This window comes from Podarcis gaigeae, assembly GCF_964106915.1.
Source record: "Podarcis gaigeae genome assembly, chromosome: 1".
NCBI lineage: Eukaryota > Metazoa > Chordata > Lepidosauria > Squamata > Lacertidae > Podarcis > Podarcis gaigeae.
In genome coordinates, this window is record NC_139678.1 from 21,702,237 (window position 1) to 21,729,592 (window position 27,356).

Below are 27,356 nucleotides of genomic sequence, written 5' to 3' on the forward strand. Positions count from 1 at the left end.
TTTTGCAGCCACTGTGCAAGGCCTGGTGGCAGCCAGGAACAACACCAGACCTAGCACGCCCCCCGGCAGGCTGCTCCAGGCTACCCGATATGTGTTTTCTGTTCTGGGGCACAGCGCCTTCTGAGCACACGCGTTCCCCACAAAAAATATTTTAAAAACCAAAAACATTAAAATAATAATAATAAAATAAAAACCCATAACCCGGATATTTAATCCAAAATGCAAAAATCCTCCCGGATGGGGGTGCTGTCCCCCCAAACATTTCCAGGAAATCCCGGACACATGGCAACCCTACAGCTGATAGAAGCACCAGTAAGGCGTTGCACTTAGCATGTGGCCGTGAGGCAGGTTGCTGCGTTGAGGAAGCGAATCCCAATAATTTGACTGATTCCTCTCTCTGCTGTACCACAGCAAGACATGGGATTGGGGAAGTCTAGATACGTGTTCAAAGATAGGCAAATGCAAGTGTGAAAATGGAGCTCTGGCAAACTTCCCTGAAGTTGTTACACCAATGTCTGCCTTGGGGTTGCCTTACATGCTACAGTACATCTTTAGATGAAAATGCCGTGTCTAATGTGGCAGACGCGTGTGCCATACACATACACTCCACAGGGGAACCATGACGACGGCAGCTCTCTCTTGGGTATACTCAGGTTTCCCTTGGGGTAATGTGTGAAATGGCCGTCAGGTGGAAGTTAAGAGCCTCCTGGGATCTGGCAGCTCCATGGTGGAACTGTTCCTAGCAATCGCTTCTTTCTGTCTGTGTGCCAGTTTGTATCAAACTGGTTAGCTGGCTTATATCAGGCTTCCTCAACTTCGCCCCCCCCCCCCGATTTTTTGATACTACAATTCTCATCATCCCTGACCACTGATCCTGCTAGCTAGTATCTACCCTACATCTTTTGATGTCTAAAGAATGAATGTAGCATCTCAGTAGCCTGTCCAGTTTTGCAGCCTAATAGGTTGACCTGTTTGGATTTCCCTTACTTGTGACAAAAGTTAGCTGCTAAACTATGGCATAGTAGACAGACACTCGGACTTAAAGTGGGTAAACTCAGGTTCAAATCCTTGCCTGGACATGAAACACATTGGGTACCTTTTGGCCTTCCACTGGTCTGGTTTGTATGATACTCAAGCCAAACCATAGTTTACTGGAACTATGCAAATGTGTAAACTTTGCTCATTCCCTAAGTTTTTTTGCTTGTTTGTTTTTTGCTCCCATGGCTTAGTGAGTGGTCTGAACACAGGTTTGTGGTAAAGGTGTTTTTTTTTGGGGGGGGGGTTACTATAGTTCATAGTTAGTGAGTAGGAAGCTCTCCGATAAGCCTGGGTTTGTACATCACACAAAACCAAACCAACTCTTGACTCAGCATGCTGGTTGTACAATCCTGGTAAGCCATAGTTTGGTTTACCATGTTGCAAAACCAAGCCAGTGTCTCCCAGAATGGCTTACTTTGCAATGTTGTTTTGGGGGTTTAAAAACTCTCTCTGTGTGTATGTATGTGATGTGTGCGTAACCATGTGTGTGTAACCCTGAACTCTTCTGAGGAAGTATGGGATAAAAAACTGAGGTTACATGTGCTAAAAACAACCCTTGAAAAATATCAGTCCGGCCATAGTCATTTGAAGATTGCATGGCCATTGTAAACTCCTTTCCAACTTTCAGCAACATGGCCATATATGGTTTACTTGTACAGGGCAATAAATAAATAATGATGTAACAAAAAGGTCAGGCTTATGTCATTTCGGAAAGGGATGTTGCAGAAAGCGGAGTTCTATAGATTATAATGCTGCAGGGAGAAAACTTGAGAGAGGAACAAGTCACTTTGCCACAGACTTCACACAGGAAATCTGAGATTCAGAGCAACTTATATTTTGGCTTGTAATCGTTGATCATGGGGTGATCCAGAAATAAACTCCGCACTTCAAAGAGGGAAAGAGTTCAGAGCTGCTCTGCAGTTTATCAACACACAGAGACGGGAGAGAGATGCACCCGAAAGGGGATTTTCTGAATTAAGAGTTCACCAAGGAAAATCACTTCAGGATAAACTTTGTTAGCTACAGCAGCTATAAGGTAATGCAGTTATGCATGCTTTGAATGCATTGGTTGGGTGCAGAACCTGTAATTTGCTTACAATGTGCATAACCGTTCCTTTCTCCAAATGTAGGAATGCATTAAATTAACTACGGGAAATGACTTACACATACGAAATCTTGGAAGACAAAGGACTTTTTAAACAGAATTTACTTTGCATCCTAAGTGGTTCACTAAAATGTAAATATGTAATTTATCACTCCTCTACCATAGCATATGCATCCATTCAAAAGGAATGTTTTGATGTCTTTACTTCTGAAATATTATATGCAGAGGTGATTGATATTAGAAGAGGAATCTGGATGTCTGTAGTGCCTGATCTTTCAACAGACCCTACAGGGAAATGCTAAAGCCATCTTAAGTTACTGTTTCTTTCAATCAGATTGTTTCTGTTATTTCCATGGCTATGGCAAGATACAACAATTGTGATGATGGATGTCAAGTGGTATGAATGTTGAATGTCAGGACAGATTAAAAAAAGCACTTCTTTCTGCAGCACATAGTTAAATGACGGAACTTGCTTCCACAGGAGGCAGTGATGGCTATCAATTTTAGATTAGACAAAGTCATGGAGGAAAAGACTATCAATGGCTGTTAGCGATCATGGCTTTGCTCTTCACAGTTGGAGGCATTATGCTCCTGAATACCAGTTGCTGGAAACTGCAGGAGGAATGGGTGCTTCTTTGCTCACATCTTGCTTGTGGGTTCCCATATAAGCATGTGGTTGGCAACTGTTAGAACAGGATGGTGGGCTAGTTGGCTGACTGGCCAGATCCAGGTACTTATGATAAGGACATAACAGATATGGGGGTGGGTGAGCGGACCGATTGCATGGAAGTGTTGTTGTTGGCATCCAAGATGTGCCAAGGCAACTTCATAAACAGTTTGATGTATCTAGACAGCTGGGGACTGGCGGGATCCATTTACTCAGAAATGTTTCATCATCTGGAAACTTGGTTCCCTGTGCTTTAGCAGACTGCAGTAATCGTTGTGGCAAAAATATATTTGCCTGACCTACATCCTATGTAGCTGATCTAAAAATATTAAGTCTCAAGGTCCGCAAGTTCCATCTTACGTGTTTAGGATTCGGGTGGCTGGAAATATACAGATCTTGCAACGGGCAATTGTGGTCAACACACCAGAAGATTCCCACTGTACAAAAGCAGCTGGTGAGCTAAACCAAGGAAAACATTTAAACAACAACAACAACAGGGCAAGGGGGCAGAATTTAAAGGTGGCCAATCTGCACCCCCTGCCTCTGAAAGGAATGTGTGTGCATTTCATTATTGTAAATATATTTGCACATTTAATCCTTTGGTTGAAATGAACACATACCCTGCAAGCATCCCAGAAGAAAAGGCCATCATATACCCCCCCATGAGCGCACGGTGGCTATTTTGGGCATGGTGTTCTCGTGAGATTTTGCACCGAGATCTCACCCTGAAAAGCACTTTTTGCAGGGCCACAATCTTGTGTGACATCCCAAGACACATGTTTTTGGATGCCATGAGAACACACCCCCTCCAAAGTGTGTCTTGGGGGCTCCATTATCACTCATGGGTCAAGTGACTCATGTACAGACAGGAAGACATGCGTCCTGGTTTTGAGATGCTACATATTGGAGGGTATGTGGACACAGAAGACATTCTAGTTGTGGTAGCTCTGTGTGTGTGTGTGTCCATGCAATGCATTGGAGCACCCATGATCCGAAGATGATTACTGGACTGTTGGTCAGCCTTGACCATTCTCCATGCTGCCTGGAGCTGATGTGAGTTGCAGTCCAAGAGAGCACCAGGTTGATGAAGGCTGATGTAGGCTTTGTACTGCTAATCAGAACCCATGTTTCCTGAGCCTTACATGTCTACAGCTGCTCATGTGGAGAGACCCTTCTCACATTCCACTTGATGTACAGTGGTACCTCAGGTTACATACGCTTCAGGTTACATATGCTTCAGGTTACAGACTCCACTAACTCAGAAATATTACCTCGGGTTAAGAACTTTGCTTCAGGATGAGAACAGAAATCATGCTCTGGCAGCGCGGCAGCAGCAGGAGGCCCCATTAGCTAAAGTGGTGCTTCAGGTTAAGAACAGTTTCAGGTTAAGTACGGACCTCCGAAACGAATTAAGTACTTAACCCGAGGTACCATTGTACATAGGAAGGACCAGCAGCCACATGCTGATAAAGGGCATGGCTAGTACGTAGCTATAATCCAGCCTCTCTTCCCATGTAATTGAGCATGTGGCCTGGAGAATATCAAAAAGGGCTGTAGTCACCAGTAGCCACCGGGAGACCTCTCTGATGTGGGTTAACGCTAAAAAGAGGGATTCTGCCAATAACCTAGTTAAAAGCCGATTTGAAATCCGATTTAATGGGCAGGATACCCTTAGCCCTTCTGCAGATCAAGAAAGGTCAAGTGTCTGGCCCTGACTCCTTTGTCCTCAGGTTCCTGCGAGTTCAGTTAGGGGGAAAACCATTCACTGAAGGACTTCTCCATTTCAGTTCCCAGGTTCCTTTTTCACAGAATGACACAGCTGTATTTTTGTTTTGTTAATGTTGGGCTCTTGTCATCACATTTAGATCAGACTTCCCCAACCTGGTGCCCTCTAGATGTTTTGGACTACAACCCCCATTAGCCCCAGCAAGCCTGGCCAATGGTCAGGGATGAGGAGCATCCAAAACATCCTAAGGGCACCAGGTTGGGGGAAACCGCCCCCCACACTATTGGGGCACCCTGCCATCTCACATCTCCTTCGCTCACCCACTCCCTGCCCCATCCTTGTCCACCTGCTGCCCACGTCTTCCCTTCCATCTCTTACTTTTGTTGTCTTACTCCTGCTCATGATGGGAGGCTGAGTAGCCCTGGGAAAGCCCTGCAAGGCCTGGCAACCGCCAGGAGCACCAAGAGGCCTAACACGGCCCTGGGAAAGCCCTGCAAGGCCTGGTGGCAGCCAGGAACAACACCAGACCTAGCACGACCCCCAGCAGGCTGCTCCAGGCTACCCAATATGTGTTTTCTGTTCTGGGGCACAGCGCCTTCTGAGCACGCGCGTTCCCCACAAAAAATATTTTAAAAACCAAAAACATTAAAATAATAATAATAAAATAAAAACCCATAACCCGGATATTTAATCCAAAATGCAAAAATCCTCCTGGATGGGGGTGCTGTCCCCCCAAACATTTCCGGGAAATCCCAGACACATGGCAACCCTACAGCTGATAGAAGCACCAGTAAGGCGTTGCACTTAGCATGTGGCCGTGAGGCAGGTTGCTGCGTTGAGGAAGCGAATCCCAATAATTTGACTGATTCCTCTCTCTGCTGTACCACAGCAAGACATGGGATTGGGGAAGTCTAGATACGTGTTCAAAGATAGGCAAATGCAAGTGTGAAAATGGAGCTCTGGCAAACTTCCCTGAAGTTGTTACACCAATGTCTGCCTTGGGGTTGCCTTACATGCTACAGTACATCTTTAGATGAAAATGCCGTGTCTAATGTGGCAGACGTGTGTGCCATACACATACACTCCACAGGGGAACCATGACGACGGCAGCTCTCTCTTGGGTATACTCAGGTTTCCCTCGGGGTAATGTGTGAAATGGCCGTCAGGTGGAAGGTAAGAGCCTCCTGGGATCTGGCAGCTCCATGGTGGAACTGTTCCTAGCAATCGCTTCTTTCTGTCTGTGTGCCAGTTTGTATCAAACTGGTTAGCTGGCTTATATCAGGCTTCCTCAACTTCGCCCCCCCCCCCCCCAGATTTTTTGAGACTACAATTCCCAGCATCCCTGACCACTGATCCTGCTAGCTAGGGATCATGGGAGTTGTAGGCCAAAAACATCTGGAGGGCTGAGGTTGAGGAAGCCTGGCTTATATGCTAAGAGCAGAGAGGGTGAAATTTGGACAGCACCTCAGGCAACGGGAGTTGACTTAAAAATTCAGCGTGAGTTCAGCTTTACCTCATTGTGAACAGTCAGTATATTGACCTCAGAAGCTTAGAAAACAAAATGGCTGCCATTGTGTGTGTGTGTGTGTGTGTGTGTATGTACAGAACTTTGAACCCTCTTCCAGCATATTCAGACAATTGTCTTAGTACTGTCACAAACACCCACTGCGTTTCACGCAGTGCCCTCCTGAAGGAAATGTTCTTCCCTGCAATGCTCCTCCACACACAGTGACCTCCTGTGAGCTGTTTATTTTCCTTTATGTGTCATATGAAATACTTGGCAAATGTCAAGTTGCAACCTGATCTCTAATGGAGTATTTTTAAAGGGTGACACAACTCAGGAAAGGAGGACCTGGGAGGTAGGAGGGGAGAGCTGGTACGTGACAACTCTAGCAAGAGTCTCTTTTTGGTTTTGCAAAAAAGAATGTAGTGGCCTGAAACTTAACACCAACTACTGGGAATAATCAGTTTTCTGTGATAAAAAAAAGTCCTACCTCACCCTCAGTTTTATTTTGCTCCTAGAAGTGAGGGCAGAAAGAAATTTGCGCAAAACGGCAAAGCTTTGTGAGTGAAGACGAAGGAGAGTTGCTCCTTGAAAGGCTGCTTTATTAAAGCTCAGTTGGTCAGAGTGTGGTACTCATAACGCCAAGGTTGCAGGTTCGATCCCCACATGGGACAGCTGCATATTTCTGCATTGCAGGGGGTTGAGCTACATGACCCATAGGGTCCCTTCCAACTCTACAATGTGATTCTATAAGGCATCACCTCTCCAACCCCAATTTATATATGAACAGACTTCCGTGTGTGTGTGGAAAGTGGGGTTACGTTGAAGGAAAGCAGCCAGCACAACCCTCCATTTCCTCCCTCGTGGGCAATTTTTATAACCTTTGCTCTTATGCTCTTGCAAACTTATTGTACCTGCATGGGTGCCCGGAATGGAAAATGAGAGGGAATTATGGGGACAGTACTACCCAAACTATATAGAAATTTATTCATGTATGAGACTACAGTGGCAAGAAGGTTACTTGCCCCAAAATGGAAAGAAGTCCCAGCAAAAGAAGAATGGATACAAAAACTTGTGGAATATGCAGAAATGGCAAAACACACCGGAAAAATAACAAAATCAAGATATCAAACTTTTAATAAAAGAATGGAAATGGTTTATTGAATATTTACAAATAAATTGTAAACAGATAAGAACATTGGCAGGTTTATTGTAATAACCTGCAGTTTTATAAGTTTATATTTAAAGTAGATGAATAAATGAGTAAATTAAGTTAATTTGGATATGCAGAAAATACTAAAAATAAATTTAAGGAAGTGCAGAAAGAGGGGGGAAGGAAGTCAAGTTTTGAAATGTAAAAATGATTATAAAATTATCGAAATGTACAAAAAGGAAAACCGTAAAATTAATTAATTAATTAATTAATTAATTAATTAATTAATATTTTTAAAGGAAAGGGAGGAGTGGCAGAAGGGTGGGACAAAGCAGCAGCATCATGCAGCTCAGAAACATTTTGTGAAGCTCCACCCACTGGTGTGGATGTCAAGTGGTGGAGCTTCAATGGACAACCACGACTGTGGGGGGGGGGGAGAGAGACAGTGTGCGATCAATCTCCTGTCAGTCATGCGCACAGGAATATCAGGTCCACATGGCCTGTTTGCCGCCCCCATCTGGACACAGCCTAAGTCTCATTTCTGTGCATTCCAGGTGTTTGGAGCCGTCTCTTTCCGACTTAACAGGGAAGATGGCGACACAAGTCACGGTGGCCAGGAATTCGCAGACGGGAGCTCTAGGACATGAGGACTACAGCCTCTATAGCAGTATGAGTGAAGATGAGCTCATTGAGTTGGCCATCCAGCAAAGCCTGACGGAAGACCCTGCAGAGCAAACAGCTACACAGAAGACAACCACGCCGACCCACAACGACCCTTACTGCCAGAATTTCTACCTTTACCCTTGGCAAAGGTAAAGAAGCAAGGAAAGAAAGCAAACACAAAACACCCCACCTCTTCCTACTGTAAATTCACTGCATGTCCTGCACCCCAGTCCTAAACATTTGTGTTAGTGCTTCTGTGATTACTCTGTTATAGGTAGGTTAGATGTTAACTCTGGCTCTGTTGCCTGATACGGTTGCCGCTCTGAGGCTACGCAAGCCCTGCTCTGACTAGTAACCGGGCTGGAGATAGTCCAGAAAGACACCTCACAATATCCCCAGATAGCACATTCTATAGTTGGGAAAGTTCCAGAAAATGAGAACCAAAATTATCAAGGGGTGGAGCAAGCCCCCTATGAGGAAAGGGGAGTAACAGGGGATACCATGGAAGTTTATACAATGATGCATCTGGAGAAAGTTGGCAGAGAAACAGGTTTTCTCTCTCTTGCAAAACACGAGGACTCAGGGACATATCCAGTTGAAGCTGCTTACTGGGAAATTCAGAACGGGCAAAAGAAAATATTTCACACGGTACCTAGTTAAACTCTGGAATTTGCTCCTGCAAGAAGAGGTGATGGCCACCAACTTAGATGGCCTTGAAAGAGCATTAGATCAATTTATGGAGGATAATGCTATGAATAGCTATGAACTACAATGGTTATATTCTGCCTCCATGGTTGGAAGCAATGATGCTTCTGAATATCAGTTGCTTCTGAATATGATGCTTCTGAATATCAGAGGGGAGAGGGTTCTTCTGCTCATCTCCTACTTGAGGGTTTTCTACAGGCACCTGGTGGGTCATTGAAAATAGGATGCTAGACTATACGGAGCATTTTCCTGATGCAGCAGGATATGTCTTATATTTGTCTGAAATCCTTGGAGGAAGAGAAGGGCAGAAATGTGTTGGTGGTGTTTTAAATGTCAGATTTTGGAGCTGAGCGAAATATTGATTATCTGCCAAGCCCTCAAATTGCCATTTGAATCTTCTGGTAAAAAAAAAATATTTGACTGAATACACAGGACTAAACCACATTAAATTAAACACATTTTTTAAAAAAGTGTGCCTTTAGAGTGCCACTTTATTTTCAAGGAAAAGCAGTGCATGAACCTGCTGTCTGGATCACACTTTCAAGCATGATCCAGATTGAAGCTCTCCACAGCTGCTTTTTCTTCAGAATGGAATAGACAAATTGCAGCCTGAGATGGTTCGGTTGGAGCTTAGAAGTACAGTGGTACCTCAGGTTAAGTACTTAATTTGTTCCGGAGGTCCGTATTTAACCTGAAGCTGTTCTTAACCCGAAGCACCACTTTAGCTAATGGGGCCTCCTGCTGCCGCCGCACCGCTGGAGCACGATTTCTGTTCCCATCCTGAAGCAAAGTTCTTAACCTGAAGCACTATTTCTGGATTAGCAGCGTCTGTAACATGAAGCATATGTAAACTGAAGCGTATGTAACCAGAAGTACCACTGTATGCAATATGACCCTTCAGACAGTAGAACTTATTCATCTTAGCATTACAGAGTAAAACGAAAGTGCAACTAGAACTTACATGTATGCAATGAGCATACAACAGCAGCTATTGGTTAAGATGAAATTAGTGAAACTAACATTTGGACCTAGTCCCGTCCTCTCAATTAAACTTTGGGTGAGATCTAACAGAAAATGTCACATTTGAGAATAGTTTTTTCCATGTGTGTCTGAACATCCTTATGTCAGTGCTGCTTAAAACTGTTACATATGTCTGTTTCCACTGCCAAAAAGTATATTTGACCCAACTCTGGAACTTTTTTTTAAACAAAACATATATCTTGCTGACTTGAGCCATCCTAGTGATCATCAGAATACATAGGGCACTTTAGTTTTTCTTGTGCAATACTTTATGTTTATGTGTTACTTCACCGTGTTAGTTTACAAACTGGGTCAGATGACTGGCTCATAGTAGCAATTGCATAGATGTATGAAATCACCCTTCGGGGAAATCCCCACTGACCACAGTAAACACGATTATTTTAAAATTAGCTAACTTGGCAGTTGCAAAATTAGGAGCAGCATGACCCAGGAAAGTGTAGCAAAGTCATTTGAGCAGATTTGCAAAGTTCAATGCAAGTCCATTCTTGAGTTGCATATGGCTTAGGAAGTGCTTGATACATTCATAATATATTATGCTGATAGAGATCAATGTCATGCTAAGATCTAATAAATTCAAAGCAATATGCATTTACCCCTCCTTCTTAAAGGAAAGACTTCATCAGACCGTATTAAGATCATGTATTACAAGTTTTTGGAGGAGGGCACAAACTCTCTTTCAACTTTTCTCTTGTCTGCTGTTTTTATCTAATGACCTAGAAAAAGGCTAACTAATGCCTCCCACTGTGTTTCATATTTTATCAAGTTATATTTTAATATTCCTGTTCCTCTGTTGATTATGTCCTGCCTTTTATATGACTGGAAAGGAAAACCACTTTTTTAAAAGGCTTTTAAAACAGAGCTCCACCAAGCGCAACCTCTCCCTTCACTGTAGATCTGTGATAGGAAATCTGCCACAGTGTGGTACAATGGTCACAGCTGGTGTGGGGTAGTGGTTAGAGTGGAGTCTAGGGTTCAAATCCCCACTCAGCCATTAAGCTCACTTCACACACTTACGCATCTGGTGAAATTCTGTCTTCAATGTAATTCTGCAATTCTGAAAGATATAGCAGGCCATCTTGTTTGGACCTGGCAACCCCAGCGATCTCTTCTTGGTCTTGATCTGAAAGTTTCTTGCAAAGCTTTCATTCCCACAGCTGTTTCACAACAAAAACTATCCAGCCATCCTTCTCCCTGAAGCGAAGAAGGCCCTCAAACCCTTTCTCTGCCTGTTGTGTGGTGACTGAGGGATTCATCTCCCCTGTTGTCTTATATGGTCATTTGAATCCCCTGACACTTCCTCTGAAGGCCAAAAATAATCCAGAACCGAGAGAGCAGCTGAGCCAGAACAAGCCTGCCTTTGTTTAAAGACCCAGAGGGGGCTGCAGGTCCACTGGATACTGTCTCCTTCAGTGGCTTTCTCAGCCCCCAGGCACACCGCTAAGCAACCCGAGACATGACCTGCTTTTCTTATTCGGAGTATTTTTCATTATTTCATTTGTGCCATCATCACTCCAGGCGATCAGCACAGAATCAAGCGGCCAGTTCAGGGGTCAGACGGAGGTACGATGGCAGCCTGTTCAAAACACCCCAACCGGAGTAAGTCCTCCTTACCTTCTTTCCTGTACTTTTTTTCCATTATTAGGCTACATTTGTTGTCGTGTGCTTGGCTTGACTAGACAGCTAGAAGGGGTTGGGGGGGGAGGTGTGCTGTGACAATTGTCGCATCATTTTACGTCTTCTAAGGAGTTTGCATAACTGGCCGAGGGAAAAGGGACTGACTTTCCCCATTCCCTCTCCCTGCCTGTCCTTCTCCCTCCCACCTCTTACACCCACCCGGAGGCCTGCTGATCCCTTTCTAACCCCATCTTTTAGGACTCTCTCCGTTGCACTGGAGTGACTGACTCAGCGGAAACAGGATCCTTGTCTAGCAATTTAGTTAGATCAACCAGTTCCCATGTCAAAATAGTAAACAAAACTGACTGCGATTATTTTTAGCTGTGTTGCCATGCGTGCCTTCAGTGTGCAAAATGGGAGAGCCAATGCACCAAAGAGCATGAAAATAGGGACACAGGGATCTGTTCTCAGTTGCTTTTGGAATATATAGCCCTCTGTGTTTGCTGGCTTGCAGGTGGGTGGGAGAGTTTGTTTGGGCCTCTGTGTAGTTTATTCAGCCACATAAAATACGAGTGACTTCAAGGGGGTGGGGGAACAGCCCCATAAGTTCAACCACCATAGTAGATGGTTTCAGAGGCAGGGCATGGATAGTGCCGCCATGCCATTGCAAATGTCAGAAGCAATCCTGCAAAAAGTGACAAGTTTTCAACTTTGTTTTCAAAGAGTGCTGGATCCTGTGGTGTCAGCAATCCAGAGAGGAGATGAAAACGCACTTCTTAAAATGATGCAGTCGGGGAAAAACCTTGCACAGCCTAACAAAGATGGATGGTTGCCCCTCCACGAGGCTGCTTACTATGGACAAGAGCGCTGCTTGAAGCTGCTGTATAAATGCAAGTATCAGGGGAAAAAGAACTGATCAGATCAAACCACAAAACCATCACAGGGTATAGAGTAACCCATTGAGTCATATCACTCCCTGAAAGATGCAAGCTTGCTTATTCAGCCTATTTTTGTACATTCAGGGAATTTCATGATTATACACCCCCCCAAAAAAGGTTAAAGGCTAATGTATTGATCATAAATAGCATTTTCACCATATATTCTGCCCCTCACCCCCATCCCAGTGGATCATGCATAGCAAGAGAAAGCGCATGTTACCCAAATTAAACATCCTGGTAGCTGTTTAATGGAGAGTTCTCTTGGCGAGTGCTGAAGGTTTCTTTCTGCATGTCCTCTAAACACTTCCTGCCCCGCCCCAGTTTGCATGGCAATAAGCTCTTGTGGTGGCTTTTAATGGGAACAGTGTGATCTCACTTAAATGTTCCAAAAACGTCGCTGATAACAATGGCAGGAGAGGGTGGTGAACTCAAGCGATCAGATTTCCTAAACTTACTCTGAAAATGTCTTCTAGCACAATTGGAGCAAGAATTTTTTTAACCCTGACGAAAGAGTGAGACTTGCAAGTTGTATATGGGTGGTTAGCTATCACATAAAAGTTTGACACTATTGAGCACAGTGTCTGATGTGAGGATTATTCGTGTACATTACACGCCTCACTAAATATGGATCAATGCTTTCTCCACAGCTTATCCTGGGTTACTTGATCAGCGTACACTTCAGGAGGAAACGGCGCTCTACTTAGCAACAAATAGAGGGAATCTTGAGTGTGTGCGTTTATTGCTGCAGGCTGGAGCAGAACCGGATATTGCAAACAAAGCGAGGGAGACCCCACTTTATAAAGGTAAGCTGCTTGATTCTCATAGGTCTTGAGTGCCCACAAGTAGACTACTTTTCTAGTTGGAAACTGTGTGTGCCAGGGGCACCAACTTGGACCCCCAACTGTGGGTGCCCAGCGCGCCGTGCACAACGTTGTGACGTCATATGTCGTCATGCTGTTGCAGTGTCCACAGGCATGTGACAGCTCCATAAAAAAAAAAAACTGGGCCACTGCCCGCCACTGCTACCCCAGCCCGCGGTAGTTCAGAAATCAGGGCTGGTTCCAGGTTTGAGAAGGCACTGGGCAAAGTGTCCCCTAGGGATTCTTCTCCTCTGTTAGTGGGTGCTGGTGGGCATATCTGGCTGGGGTGGCAATGCTTTTATTTCAAGCTGCTCTTGAAATAAGAAGATAAAAGGAGTCCTGCTGGATCAGGCCCAAAGTCTAAGTTGTTCAGTGGTTCCCAAATGTTTTTGGGTCTCTTCCCACTTGGTGGCATAAACTCATCCCTAGTGTCCCCTACCTTATAAAAAGCATTAGTTAGTAGTAGTAGTAGTAGTAGTAGTAGTAGTAATATTCTAATAACAATAATAAATTATAATAATATAATAAACTATTATTATTCAGAATAGTGGTTTGCACGACACACTAAGGAAGATAATAACACAACAAAATTCTAAACAGTAACAAAATTCAATTAAAATTATTTAGCTCAATTAAGTCAACAAAACTGATTAACTTGATCCAGTGATACAAGCTTTTTTCCCCAACTTTTTTTTTTTACAAATACAAGAACCATTAAACACTTATCCAGCAGTACATATGTTTGTGTTTGTTCTCACCATTGACTTTAGACATAAACTTACATATTCAGTGTTCAAACATATTGCTTAATGTAGCCTCTCTATTTGTTTGCACAGACTTTTGCAAGGTATTTGTGCCTTGTCTGGGTTTGTTATGGTTGCTATTCTACTGGTTGCTGCTTTGTTAATTTTTTTTATTATTGTAATTTGCTTTATCCTTTCTGTGTTTTAATTGTACCCTTCCTTGAAATTGCCTTGTGATGAGGAAGAGGCTAAATATACCATCCCTGCCATGTGGTTAGTAGGCTGCTGCCATTTTCAGAGCAGGAAAGAAGATAGGGAAACTCTATACAACAGAGATTTGAGATAATGAAATCAATGGGAGAGGGAGTCATTTTATATCCTTGATATATGGATATTCATCAGAGTTCCAAGTTCATCACTTTGGGAGGGGCTGAAAAGTGGTGTGTACATATTTTTTTATAAACAGATAAATAAGGGCTTGTTTTTGTGTGAGTATCTGAAGCAATGCCACAATCCTGAAAGTTTATTTTACAGTGGGGGGAAACATTCGGAAAACAATCCTCTAGTACCCCCAAAAGCAAACTGAAATCTATGAATTCATTTTTTAAATGCAGGAGAAAATATATGTGGAATAAAACAAGGCTTTTCTTGGTAACGAGCAACTTCCGGGTGAAATTGTCCGAAATGAAACTTGTTTTTGAGGCCCAGATACGGAAACCTTAACTTTCTTTTCTTTTCTTTTTTGTCACCACAGCCTGTGAACACAGAAATGCCGAAGCTGTACAGGTGCTATTGGAGTACAATGCTGACGCGAACCATCGCTGCAATCGGGGGTGGACTGCCCTCCACGAAGCTGTCGCTCGGAATGACTTGGAAATAATAGACCTTTTGGTCAAAGGAGGTGCCAAGGTGGAAAGCACAAATTCCTACGGGCTCACTTCCTTTTTCGTGGCAGCTGAGAGTGGCCACTTAGAAGCCTTGAGATACCTTGCCAAGTGCGGTAAGCAGTATTGCAGAAGCAGGCTCATTTCACGTGCAGCGGCTGAGATATGCAAAACCATCTATTGATTTTGTGTGTTGGGTTTTTCAGTGGCCAGTTCATAATTTTGGATTTGCTTTCTATTCATCCTATATGGCAGTCTTGCAAGGAAGACAGAAATTCTAATTTCTACAAGTTCTTGTCGGAGGTAGCTTATTGTGCATTGGTTTCCCACACTTTCATAAACTATAGTACAAAGAAGGCAGAACCTTTTCCAGATTTTAAGTGGGAGATTCTGAGGTGATTGAAAGACCCATACTTTAATCTACTATGCAAAGATGATGATTCACATTTATATCCCACCTTTTATCCCACGTGTTCAAAGGAGTGCACACAATTCTACTCACGTGTCAAGCTCTTCACCCAGTGAGCTTCCTGGATCAGTAGGGATTTGAACCTTGATCTCCAAGTTCTAATCCAACCCCCAAGGATACAGAAATACAGGAATTTATTTTAAGCCTTAAAGGGATAAAACACCAAATTGGTCCATTAACCATGGAATGTTGAGTGTCTGTTGGCAAAGAAAAATGAAAAACTCTCTGTGTGGTGCTTTACTTAAGCACCTTAGAGCGTATAGTATAGTATAGTATAGTATAGTATAGTATAGTATAGTATGGTACAGTATAGTACAGTATAGTATAGTATAGTATAGTATAGTATAGTATAGTATAGTATAGTATTTATCCATGGCTTGCTGGCTGGCAGGGACCCTGAACAGGACTCTATGTATATGAAAATGCATGGCCAACTTTTGTTTCAGGTCCTACTTGTCCTCCTCTCAGATCTATCTTACAGAGCATTTCTCCAAGAGGCAAAAAAATGGGAACAGAATAAAAACAGTGCTTTACCAGAGACAGGGAAAACAACGAGGGGGTTGTCCCTGGTAAAGAGGGGCAGTTGGAGCAGATGGGACTGAACGTTGTCACTGACGAATCGCAAGTTTAGTATCCGAAAGGTCAAGGGGAAATTGAAGAGTGACTGAGCTTGGTTTTTATTTCCCATGGTCAATTATGAACAAAAAATAATAATCGCAACAAGGATATACAATAAAACTGCACTATTATTCCAAGCTTTTAAAGCCCCTCTGAGAACCCCTATAATAACTTTATTGCATCTGTACAATGCGCAGTGCTTGTCATAAAATAAAGATTCCGTTTCTCTCCCTCATTTAGTTGTATCCCCATGTTGGGCTTTGCAGTTGTGTTGCTATGTAAGTACATTAAAGCTTCAAATGCAATGGAAAGACTTTGCCACAAAGGAGCAAGTTCTTCTTCGGCAGACACTTGCGCAACTGATTCCTACGCATGTCTGTTTGGAAGCAAATCTCACCCTGTTCAATGGAGCTTACTCCCAAACTAAGTGTGGATAGTTTTTGTAATCAAGCAAATAGAATTCTGGCACATTAGAATTTCCTAGTACGGGACTAAGGTTGAAATTCTGCAAACACTTACCTAGGAGTAAGTAGAGTTGCCATATTTCAAAAAGTGAAAATCTGGACACAACAGTTGCGGAGCTTTTCTCTCTTTTTTTTCGGCCAAAGTTTTGGAGCTATTTTTCCTTTTGAAATTCGCCAAAGAATCAACACTTCCCAGATATGTCCAGGAAATTCCTGACTTATGGCGGTCCTAGGAGTAAGCCCTACTGAAGTCAGAGACACATACAGTATGTCTGAACAGACATTATAGAATGGCTTATTCGTGTTATGTGTATTCATCTAATACCATAACAGAGAGGGAAATTGTGTAGCAAAGGGAAGCAGTGGGTACATCCAGTCTCATTTTACACTGAGTGTGAAGGTATAGATCTAGTAATTTGTAGAGAGTGTGCAAGTTTTTAAACTTTTAATTACTCCACTGTATTTTGTTCTCAGAAGTTCCATTTGTTCTGCTATTCATTCATTTGCTTTTCATTTGTTTTCATAACTAATTCAGGTTACTCTGAATTATTTCCATTCATGATTTCACATTTGATTTCAAGGCAAGACCTAGTGAGTCTTTTGTTGCCAGAAAGACGCCAGTGTTTTTCATCCAAATAACATAGCCTCTTCAGGAATTCTACTATTCATTCAAAGCGTCACCCTTGCCACATTTCAGACAGGTGGGGAAAGGGGTTGATGCTTAATTTAAAAGGGCACACATCCTTTAAGCTGACCATTGCTTTGAATAGGAGGTGTAGCTAAAAGGATCTGACCTGACAAATTTCAGAGAAATAGTACAAAAACTCATGATTTTATAAAAAACCACTGTATATTTTCCCCTGCTTTTTCTCCTTGTAATCTTTCTCTGACCTGGACAGGCTGTCCCAGACAGCTTCCATTTTTCATCCCAATAGAAACAACTGAAGCTAATACAAACCAAATTCGCCCCCCCCGCCGCCGCCGCCGCCCCATTCAGATCTCATTTGTTTGAATTCCCATTCATTTTTATAAGTACATAAGGGGAAATGAGCAAGACTCCTTTCTCTAATTGCTAGTTTGTTTTAGAATGCACACCCCTAGAAACCTACTTCTGATGGAGATATGGAGCCCTGATCATAATGGCTGCTAAATTCATTGTGTCAGGGGCCCCTCCTCCAAAGGGCATGTCATTACAACCTTCATTGCGATAAGCATGATGCCTGAATTCAATAATCCTGTGTGTGCATTGAAAACCCAGCACTTATGTGGTTTGTGCCACTTCATTGGCATATACACGTCTTAAGGCCCTTTTTTCTTACCTAAATTTCAGGCATAGAGACAGGGCCGGATTTAGGTTTGATGAGGCCCTAAGCTACTGAAGGCAATGGGGCCCTTTATATGTCCAGCTGTCATTTGTCAACAACAAATTGTCACTGTTTTTTGTGTTGAATACAGACTATATGGTAATTTATGGACCTAATAGGTATCTAAAGTCATTTGCACATAACAAAATATGTATTTTATCAAAGTAATTGTTGAACTGAAATACAATTAAGAAGAAGTATATTAATAGTGAGATACAATTGTTTTTTTATCTTATATTTTGAAAATGTACATCCAGGTGTTTTTTCCTTTAAATTTTTTTGGGGCCCCAAGAGAGTGGGGCCCTAAGCTATAGCTTGTTTAGCTTATACATAAATCCGGCACTGCATAGAGACATATGCTGTTGATTTCCAGATGTTCTGAAAGTGAGCCTTGCTTTATATTTCATTCATTTGCAGGTGCTGACATCAATACCCAGGCCAGTGACAAAGCATCTGCCCTTTTTGAAGCCTGTAAAAATGGACATGAGGAGATTGTGGAGTTTCTCTTGTCCCAAGGAGCCGATGCTAACAAAACCAACAAGAATGGCCTCTTGCCTATTCACGTGGCCTCCAAAAGAGGCTATTATGAGTAAGTTACTTTATTACTGAGGGTTGTTGACAGATTTGAGCATTTCTGCATAAAGGTTAACAGGGGTTCTTTAAAAAACAACAACCATATAAGTTTGTGTATATGAATCCACAGTTACCATGGGGATTTGGGTAGCAATGAATGTACTACAGACAAGATCCAAAACAAGTTGTTTTGTTTAGAATAGTCTCAGTTTGCACTGGGGACATGCTGCCTTCTAAGAAGGCATTTTCTCTGCCATCATCTTCTTTCCAGTAATCTCACATCTAATGCACAGTTTATCCTCTGTGATTGGAGGGGTTATTATTTTATTTGTTTGTTAGTCTGAAATATTTCTAAGCTACCATGGAAAGTTTTAAGCAGAGGTTGGGTGGCTAACCAAACATAATCATTGCAAGTAAGTTATTGGACTCCGCTCTGCCCAAAATAAAATTTAAAAAGTAGATTCTTTTACTTTGCAAAGCTCTGTCAATGTAAAACTGCATTGATACATGAGATCAGAATTAGGTTGAAGACCCAGTGTTTCTGAATAGTTAAAGATCAAGCACTTGTTAAAAGGTTTTGAGGTGAAAGTATTAAAGAGCTTCCCATCTTTAGCTGCTTGGACAAAATATTTATCCAAGTGGCAAACTTTGCCCCCGCATGGCCAGTCATTTTAATCCCTTTGGTATTCTGAATAACAACGCTCTTCACAGTGACCTCTCTTTGTAAGCATGTGGATTTAATACATAATTCTGCAGGAATTCTGCATTCAGACTCACTGCCAGGACACGAAGCCTCCATAATATGAAAAAAGCCAAGGGGATCGTTTCTATTTTTTTTAACTCATGTTGCTTGACGTTTGTTTATTGTACTTAATGCTCTCACCCTGTTTGGAAGGCTAATGTGAAACTGTATCTTGTCAACTTCATGACCTTAGGCGCATATTCTTTAACTCTGTGAAGCTGTGAAGTGGTTGGAATTTATTCCTTTCTAGATATAGTATTAATAGATATAGTATTTATTAGCAGTATGAGACTCAGAAGAGTGGGACCTGATGAACAGTGTGATGAACCTATCAATGTAGCTGGGAGAGAAGAAGAATATTAAAAAGCAAATCCAACAGCAGGATCAGACTAAAAAGGAGTAGACAGGCAGTCATGATAACTAGGAATCCCTAAGGGATGAGTCACATGATCACTCTATGCTGGTGTTGTGCAGTGCTGAATCAATTTCCTGAATAGCTCTTCCTCACAAGCACAAATTGCCACTGCTAAATTCATGCCAAGCCATGGTTTGTAAGGATGAGTCAGATAACCCTGATTTAGGAACCATATGCACAGTGCAATCTAGTTTGGGAGAAGAGCTGTATGAATTAGTCCTGAATAAGAGAATGTAAGTTTGCAGCTTCTGGTGCCATGCCTGTTTACAGAGGAAGATGTGTTTGCATAGTCTACTTGACAAATGCCTTTTAAACTGTATTTTGTTTTGGCATTATTCAGGGCTATAGATTAGCTTTCTAATTTCATAATTATCCACTGCAAGTCTTGGGGAAGGGGTTGACCTATACTGTAGGCCAAGCTTTTGCATAGTGTTGGCTTTTAAGATATGTACTGAACCATCTGTCTCTCCCACATCCAGCAACTGAGAAGCAACTTATGTATATTCTTTACATAGCAGTGAGAGTCATGCTGGAATGATTCTCCTTAGATTTTGTTGGTGTAATACTCTTCTCTTGTTATTCTTAGAGTTGCATGAATTTCCTTTCAGATCAAGGGATGAAGTCCAGATGTTGCTGGACCTCAGCTCCCATCATCTCTAACCACTGGCCATGCTGGCGAAGGTAAATGGGAGTTGGAGTCCAACAACATCTGGAGAGCCACAGGTTCCCCATCGCTGACCTAGATCATTCCTTTAAAAATTGCACCACAGCGGCACAAGGAGCAACTAATCAAAACAACCTCCCCTTACAAGCACCTTTCTTCACAAACCAGGTGGATACGTGTTGGTGGTAATCTGAAGGTTCTTTGAAGTTGACCCTTCCATCCTACCCCATCTCGTTGCCTGCCATAATTTAGTTTAGATTTACATCCAAAAGAACATGGCTTGCTCTGTTTCAGAGCTGCATTTGACTAGGTTCTTTAATGCCCCTAAACGTTATGCTTCTTTATGTTCAACAAGGTATCAGTCCCAACTGAAAACAAAGCCTGCAGTTCCTCTTTAACTCAGCTCTAAGAAGCTTGCTTGAGCAGCAGAATAATCTCAACCCTTAAATGTTAATAAATCCCAGTAGAATCCAGGATGACTAATGCTAGCGCTTGGCAAACTCTCATTTCGGCACTGTGTGTGACTTTTCAGCTATTATGGCTATTACAAAGCATTTGTTAGTGGTGGATGTTTGCCAGCTAAACAGCACCCAGGCTTCCCGCCTTCCAGGGAGCATCACTGCTGGGTGAGGTCAGCCTTTCTGCTTTGAGAAATGATCTGTGCATGAATTTCCTCCTGTGGCTTTGATTATTTTCTTCTGATGAGGGCATAATGTCTCGAGAGCATGGATAATGCAAGGCAAGCTGGTAGCTGTTGTTCCGAAGACTTTTCCACTAGTGATCCTGTTCCAGCTGTTGCCTAGACCTTTCCCCTACTTTAACTGTACATGTTGAACTTCTTCATGCCATAGGCCTGTCTCAAACTGATTTGCTCAGTAATGTTTCTGATAGAAACACTCATGCTGCCTGTCTGCCCATCCCACTCTTGAGCACTGGGTGCTTACCTGTTTCAGTCCTCATTGTGAAATTACATGCCTCACCCCATAAAAATCAATGACGAAGCTCATGCAATGTAAGGAGAAATATCAGGGGGAAACCATTCACCGCGGCAGCCTATATCAATATAGTTTATAGATCTCATTTAGAAAGAGTGCCACTTTAAGAAAAGCACAGGATATAAGGACTGAAAACAGAAGAAAGGGGAGTTGCAAGCTGGGATGGAACAGCTTAGTTTTATTCAATAAAGTTATCCGAGGTTGGTATGGAGTTTGGCTACACAAGAATAGGCCTTTTCATTGGTAGCCCTGATTTGCGCAGTGATCTCCCCTTGGAAATGCACCTCGTGTACACCTCCACTGTTGATCTTTAAAGAACCAGGCTGTCATTGTTTATTTACCCAGGCCTTTGGTTGTTAAGTTGGCCTCTGCTGTGGTGCCAATCTTTCAGTGGCACAGAGAAAGACTTGTCCTTCCGGTTGTGGTGTTGGATGAGCATGATAAGAATTTTTCATGGTACAATTTTGGGCTTTTGGTTACTTTTATCCGTATGTATTTTAGCCTTGTATTCAAGGCTAAGGAAAATACCACCTGTACCCAGCCTTAGCATTCAAGATCATCCCTCAGGTGCTGTGGCCACCTCTCTCCCCTTGCCCTAATAAATCATAAGCAATCTGAAGTTAGAGATGATTTCACTGCTGTTATATATGCCTGCAACGCCTATCATAACGGGACACCCAGATACGGCTATAGAAGCAATAACTTTGCTAGAAAAGCAAGCTTAAGCTCACATCTGGCCCTTGATTCATTTCTGCTAGGATTGTGAAAATGCTGCTCCCAGTCACCAGCCGCACTAGAACCAAACGCAGTGGCATCAGCCCTCTGCATTTGGCAGCTGAATGCAACCGCGACGATGTCTTGGAAGAGCTGGTTGAGGCTGGCTTTGACGTGAACTTCACTCTCTCTCCTGAGCGCTCGCGGCTCTACGAGGACAGGCGCACCACGGTCCTCTACTTCTCAGTTTTTAACAACAACATTGAAGCTGCTCAGCTGCTGCTTGAGGCTGGGGCCAACCCCAACGTCGACCTCATCAACCCCCTGCTCATCTCCATCCGCCATGGCTGCTTGAAGATGATAAAGCTGCTTATTGACTATGGAGCCAATATTGATGCCTACGTCGCTTCCCATCCAACGACCTTCCCTGCTACCATCATGTTCTCGATGAAGTATCTTTCTCTGCTGAAATTTCTGATGGATCTAGGCTGCGATGCCATCTCCTGCTTTAAATGTCAGTATGGGTGTGGCCCACATCCTCCCATTGAAGCTAAGAGAGACAGGTATCATGATCCCCAGGTGAATAAAGAGCAGAGCATTGTACAGGTGAGTCTACCCTTATTAGCTCGTATTTTCTGTGACATTTGGAGGAGCTGTGATTATGGCCTTTCCTTAGGAAAGGCTTCAGGTCCATTCACAAGCTTTTTCATTCTAAAGCAGCCTTCTTCAATCCTGTACCCTCTGCATGTTTGGGACTATAGTTCCCATTAGCGCCAGCCCGCATGGGTAATGGTTAGGGATGGTGGGAATTGTAGTCCAAAACATTTGGAGGGCAGTAGAATGGGGAAGGCTGGTTTGAAGTATGTAAAGTAGATCTGGGAAATGCCTCATTCTGAAATTCGAGAGAACCATTACCAGTCTGGGTGACAATACAGCAGAGAGCTAGCTGAGTAATTGGCTGAACAGCATAATCCTATGGAAAAAAGGCAACATAGAAAAGTCAATGATACTTGATAAAACTCCCAAACTGCTGGATGTCAGATGTTTTTGAAACTTCTTATGGGCTCATATTAGATAGCTCATATATATATTTCTCGAGTCAGTCACCAATATTTCCTATTGAATAAAAAATTCTGTTTAACGATGGTCACTGAATGCAACATCAGTCCATCTTGTGCATTTTGTGTTTTTATGTTGTAACCCATCCTGTGATGTCTGGATGAAGGTTGGTATACGAATTTAATAAATAATCTTACCAACTTCACAGGATTACGATGGAGATAAGTGAGGTCCCAAGCAGTGTAAAGAAATTTCCAAGACCAAAACATCTTGAAATAATCACATGCCCAGGGAGGTGGAAGCAGAAACCATTTCTGCTTACTTAGTCATTTGGTAGCAGAAGTTCAGGGGAAAATCTGAGATCAGTGGCTAAAATAATGTTTTGCATTGTAACTGTTTTTATAAAGATTTAACTGTTTTAGATATATTTTTCTTTCTTTAAAAAATGTGGACAGCTTGCTGCCCTGGACTCCTTCAGGAAGAAGGAGGGCAGCATACAAATTCAATCAATCAATCAATCAATCAATCAATCAATCAATCAGAAATGGGTAATGTTAATAGCATACAGGCAACCATTGTTTTGTGCAGAGGTCCTGTTCCAGACCCCTGCACACATTAGCAGAGAGCATGTAAGCTCACTCCACTCCACCCTGCCCGGCCCAGCCCATCCCTTTTTGTGACATTTTTGTGACTTTGGGGCTACTTCCAGCTTTGGCATCATCTGCAGGTGTGCAATTGTGCATCATTCGGACACATCCAAATCAGACATTGCCTGTCTTAGAAGTTGGGCCTGCAGCAGAATGTTGCAGTGTGGAATATTACTGTTCAGAGTTCCAACCAGCTAGCCATGCCCTCTTCCAGGACACTCCGCTCCTCCACATGCAGCTGCTGGGTGACCTTGGCCACACTTCTTTGATGTCTCTCAGCCCCACTCACCTCACAGAGGAGGTTGTTGTGGGGGAGGATGGGAAAGGAGAATGTTAGCCGCTTTGAGACTCCTTCGCGTAGTGATAAAGTGGGATATCAAATCCAAACTCTTCTTCTACCTTGGGTTACAGACGCTTCAGGTTACAGACTCCGCTAACCCAGAAATAGTACCTCAGGTTAAGAACTTTGCTTCAGGATTAGAACAGAAATCGCACGGCGGCAGCAGGAGGCCCCATTAGCTAAAGTGGTACCTCAGGTTAAGAACAGTTTCAGGTTAAGGATGGACCTCCAGAACAAATTAAGTTCTTAACCTAAGGTACCACTGTATACATAGGATGTAACCTTGAGAAGTAATTTATCTGAACGCCACTAGAGGGCATTTAAACTATTTCACAGAAAGTGAAATAAGAGCTGTTAGCAGGAGCAGCACGATTTGTTCTTGTTTTCTTCCAGAATCACACTTCATACATCTGCAGAATACTTATTTTACTTTCAGGGCAATCTTATTGGGAGATACTTCTGTTAATATGGAATTTTATATCTAGAACAATATTTTCTCATGATGATGCTGGTTTGTTTGGAGTTGGGTGCTGCAATGTGCCAGGCATATATGCAATGTTCAGATTTTCTGCAGCCTTGCATTTTCCATTATGAATCCATTATGAATGCATGTGGGCAAATCCTAGAGTCAGCACTATGCAGCAGAACAGGGATGGGGAAACCTGAGGCATTCCAGGTGGGTGGACTACCTTTGGCCTTGCTGGCTAGGGCTGATGCAGGTTGGGATCAAACAACATGTGGAGGACCACAAGTTCCTCATTCCTGAATGGAGTGAAGGACGAGGAACAAAACGCTACTTAGCCTATGCATTTCAGAGTTTCCTATGACCAGACATACAATACAGGAACTTACAGCCACTGTCAAAGGCCGCCCACGAAGGGCCACATGTACAGCACACAAATTGAGGTGGTAGAATTCTAGATTTTACCAGTTCAGGATATATGTGGTCATAGTTTTGAAAGCTCTGATCATGATGTACACAAGCACATCAGAGAGTGGGCTAAGTTAAATGTTTCTCCCCAGTATACTTGCTTGCTACATGCAGGAATGGGTAATATTTATTTATTTATTTATTTATTTCCCACTCATCTGCCTGGGTTCTCCCAGCCACTCTGGGTGGCTCCCAACAGAATATATAAAAAAGTGACAAAACATCAAACATTAAAAACTTCCCTAAAGAGGGCTGCCTTCAGATGTCTTCTAAAAGTCAGATAGTTGTTTATCTCCTTGACATCTGATGAGAGGGCATTCCACAGGGGAGCGCTACTACCGAGAAGGCCCTCTGCCTGTAGGCCCCGTAGCTTTATGCTAAATGCAAGCATTCAGAATGCATTCTCCCCACCTCTAAATGATAGGGTCAAGGATTCTGTGACATCCTTCTGTATGACATGTAGACCTGCTTTCCTGCATCTTGATTGTAAGGCAGCCAGGTGAATCTGTTGTAAAATTGAGCTCTCCCTGCAAAGTTTATGACCTTGCACCACCTCTTTTGCAGGTTGCCTGCTCGCGGTCTACTTTGGATTTGGGGGAAGGGTGGGCTTGGGTGTCTGTTGCTGTTCTCCTACAATAACAAATTTTGTATCTCATTTTTGCCCCCAGTTTTGTGAAATGGTATCAACTCCAGAGATGAGTCGTTGGGCTGGGCCTATTATCGATGTTCTTCTGGATTATGTGGGCAATGTGCAACTTTGTTCCAGGCTCAAGGAGCACATTGACAGTTATGAAGACTGGGCTAACATTAAATACAAAGCAGGTTAGTTAAAATAATTCTGAGTAATCTAAAATAGAAACGAAAGTTTTCAAACTCCTCCTTCACCAGAAGAGGCAGGGGGAAGTGAGAGCCTATGCAAACCACCCTAGGATTTTTTTTATTGAAGGGTTTAAGCTTGGAAACTTCAAAAACTAATTAGTGAAGAAGACATTTGCTTCTGTAAAAAAATTCATAACGTTCTCTGGTGACTATTTCAAAAGCGGCATAAAAATGTATTTTTGCTTGCTCACTCACTTACCCTACCATATATTCTCTTTTCCAGAGCCACCAAGGCCACTTGCTCACCTCTGCCGGATCAAAATTCGAAGTCTGATTGGGAAGAGCCGTATTTCTCTTATTGACACTTTGCCTCTTCCAGGGAGACTGATGCGCTATTTACAATATGATTATACTCGCTGACCTAAGGTGAACTTGGCAGTCAATCATTTCCTAGAGTGACAGCCACAAGATGGAGACAGACTGAGATAATGGAAGAAAAGGCCGGCTTTGCTATGTAAGAAGGAAAAGGGATATCTGAAAATCAGAATTGCAGAAAAGGCAAATCCAAAAGTATTTAGAGTATAGGAAATAAGTGAAGAAGTTGGGATAAAAGACACTGGTAGCACATGGCAAGAAAGTGCTATGCTATTTTGTAGAGAGAAACATTAAAAGTTCTAAACACCTCAGTATCACATGTTAAAGAGAATTTGGAAGAATTCACAAGACACAAGCAATCTCTAAGTATGCTCTCACACAGACAAATGTAATGTATAAACCAGATGATCCCACACAATTTTAATAAATGTAGTGGCATTTTATTTTGTTTTTGCACCTGTGGCAATCGCATGAATTATTGTCAACTATATTCATCATCTGCCAGTTCACACATTGTATTTGTCGACATAACTGGTTGCACACCAGAAGCAATCAGGATTGCTCACATGGACAGCAAATGTCTTTCTGGAATGGTCCTATACTCAAAAAAGCATCTCACTCTAATGCAAAGATCTAAAATTCCCCAGTAATAGTTACAGTTCAGTTAATTGGTTGAGCTGCAGTTTAGTTTGCAGGATTGATCAAACCTTCTGGCTGCTATTTCTGTCTACTTTGATACCACTTTACATTTTTGTCTAGTTTAGTTGGCCTTTCTGGATATATAGTTGACTTTTTTCTTGGTGATCAAAGTCTTTGACAATATTTTTGTTCCCACGTTAGTCATTTAGTAAATACTGAATCTAGTAAAAAAATTGTGACCCCCAATTAAAATTAAACAAAGACTTAACAAAGTGTGTGAGCTGAAGGATTTAACCCACAATAATTATGTGCATTATATTAAATAGGCAAAGGAACGAGGTGGAATTCTGTTTTAGTTTATTATACTACATCAGCCTTCAATTCTTATGTCACTGAAGTCAATGGTATTTAACCCTTCTGTTAAAGCAGTAATGAAGGAAAGAGCTGATTCAGCACTTGCATTGCTTTGGAAAGAAGAAAATGATTGATGTATTGTTGCTGGAAAACACTGGCAGTTATTTGCAGGGCTTCAGAAAAACATTGAATCAGCTTCAGATCAAATACTCTGGCATAATTTGGGTTGTGATTTGGGAACTCAGATGCTTAGCTGGATGATGCTTAAGCAATAATCCAAGCAGAGTATTTTTAACACTGAATGACTTATGGCATGTATGTATGAAGCAGTAACTAAGTTTGCTGTTAAACCTTAGAACCATTCCTTCAAAGTGGAACCATGACTTGGCTGAGATGCATTTAAATGAGCTAAATAGGCCATTGTGAGGCAAATTGTCCACCCACTTTCACTGACGCCTGTGATTATCTTCCATTGGCATTCTCTTCATGTTGAACCCTTTCATGAAGTGTCATAGTTTTAACCCTTCCTTTAC

The 27,356-nt window shown here is 42.4% G+C and overlaps 1 protein-coding gene and 1 long non-coding RNA gene across 4 annotated transcripts in view; both read left to right on the top strand.

The window, feature by feature from the left end:
• The window catches only part of LOC310845116, a 579,409-nt gene that overhangs the window by 244,227 nt on the left and 307,826 nt on the right, over positions 1 to 27,356 (top strand). The window contains exon 2 of the long non-coding RNA XR_014564471.1: positions 4,019 to 4,194. This is a non-coding gene — a long non-coding RNA (uncharacterized lncRNA). The remainder of the gene's footprint in view (positions 1 to 4,018; positions 4,195 to 27,356) is intronic.
• Positions 1,732 to 26,800, top strand: ASB2 (ankyrin repeat and SOCS box containing 2). 3 transcript variants are annotated; one of them, XM_083734384.1, is made up of 10 exons: positions 1,732 to 2,074; positions 7,748 to 8,005; positions 11,118 to 11,198; positions 11,940 to 12,106; positions 12,802 to 12,957; positions 14,512 to 14,757; positions 17,974 to 18,145; positions 21,704 to 22,265; positions 25,305 to 25,458; positions 25,739 to 26,800. In XM_083734384.1, exons 2-10 carry the CDS (start codon positions 7,785 to 7,787, stop codon positions 25,873 to 25,875), a joined length of 1,896 nt encoding a protein of 631 aa, XP_083590510.1. In that variant the 5' UTR covers positions 1,732 to 2,074; positions 7,748 to 7,784; the 3' UTR covers positions 25,876 to 26,800. The 3 variants fall into 3 exon arrangements, with proteins under 3 accessions (XP_083590510.1, XP_083590511.1, XP_083590512.1); XM_083734385.1 differs by having other exon boundaries at positions 1,812 to 2,074; positions 7,748 to 9,197; positions 9,432 to 11,198; XM_083734386.1 differs by having other exon boundaries at positions 1,812 to 2,074; positions 7,748 to 9,044; positions 9,432 to 11,198.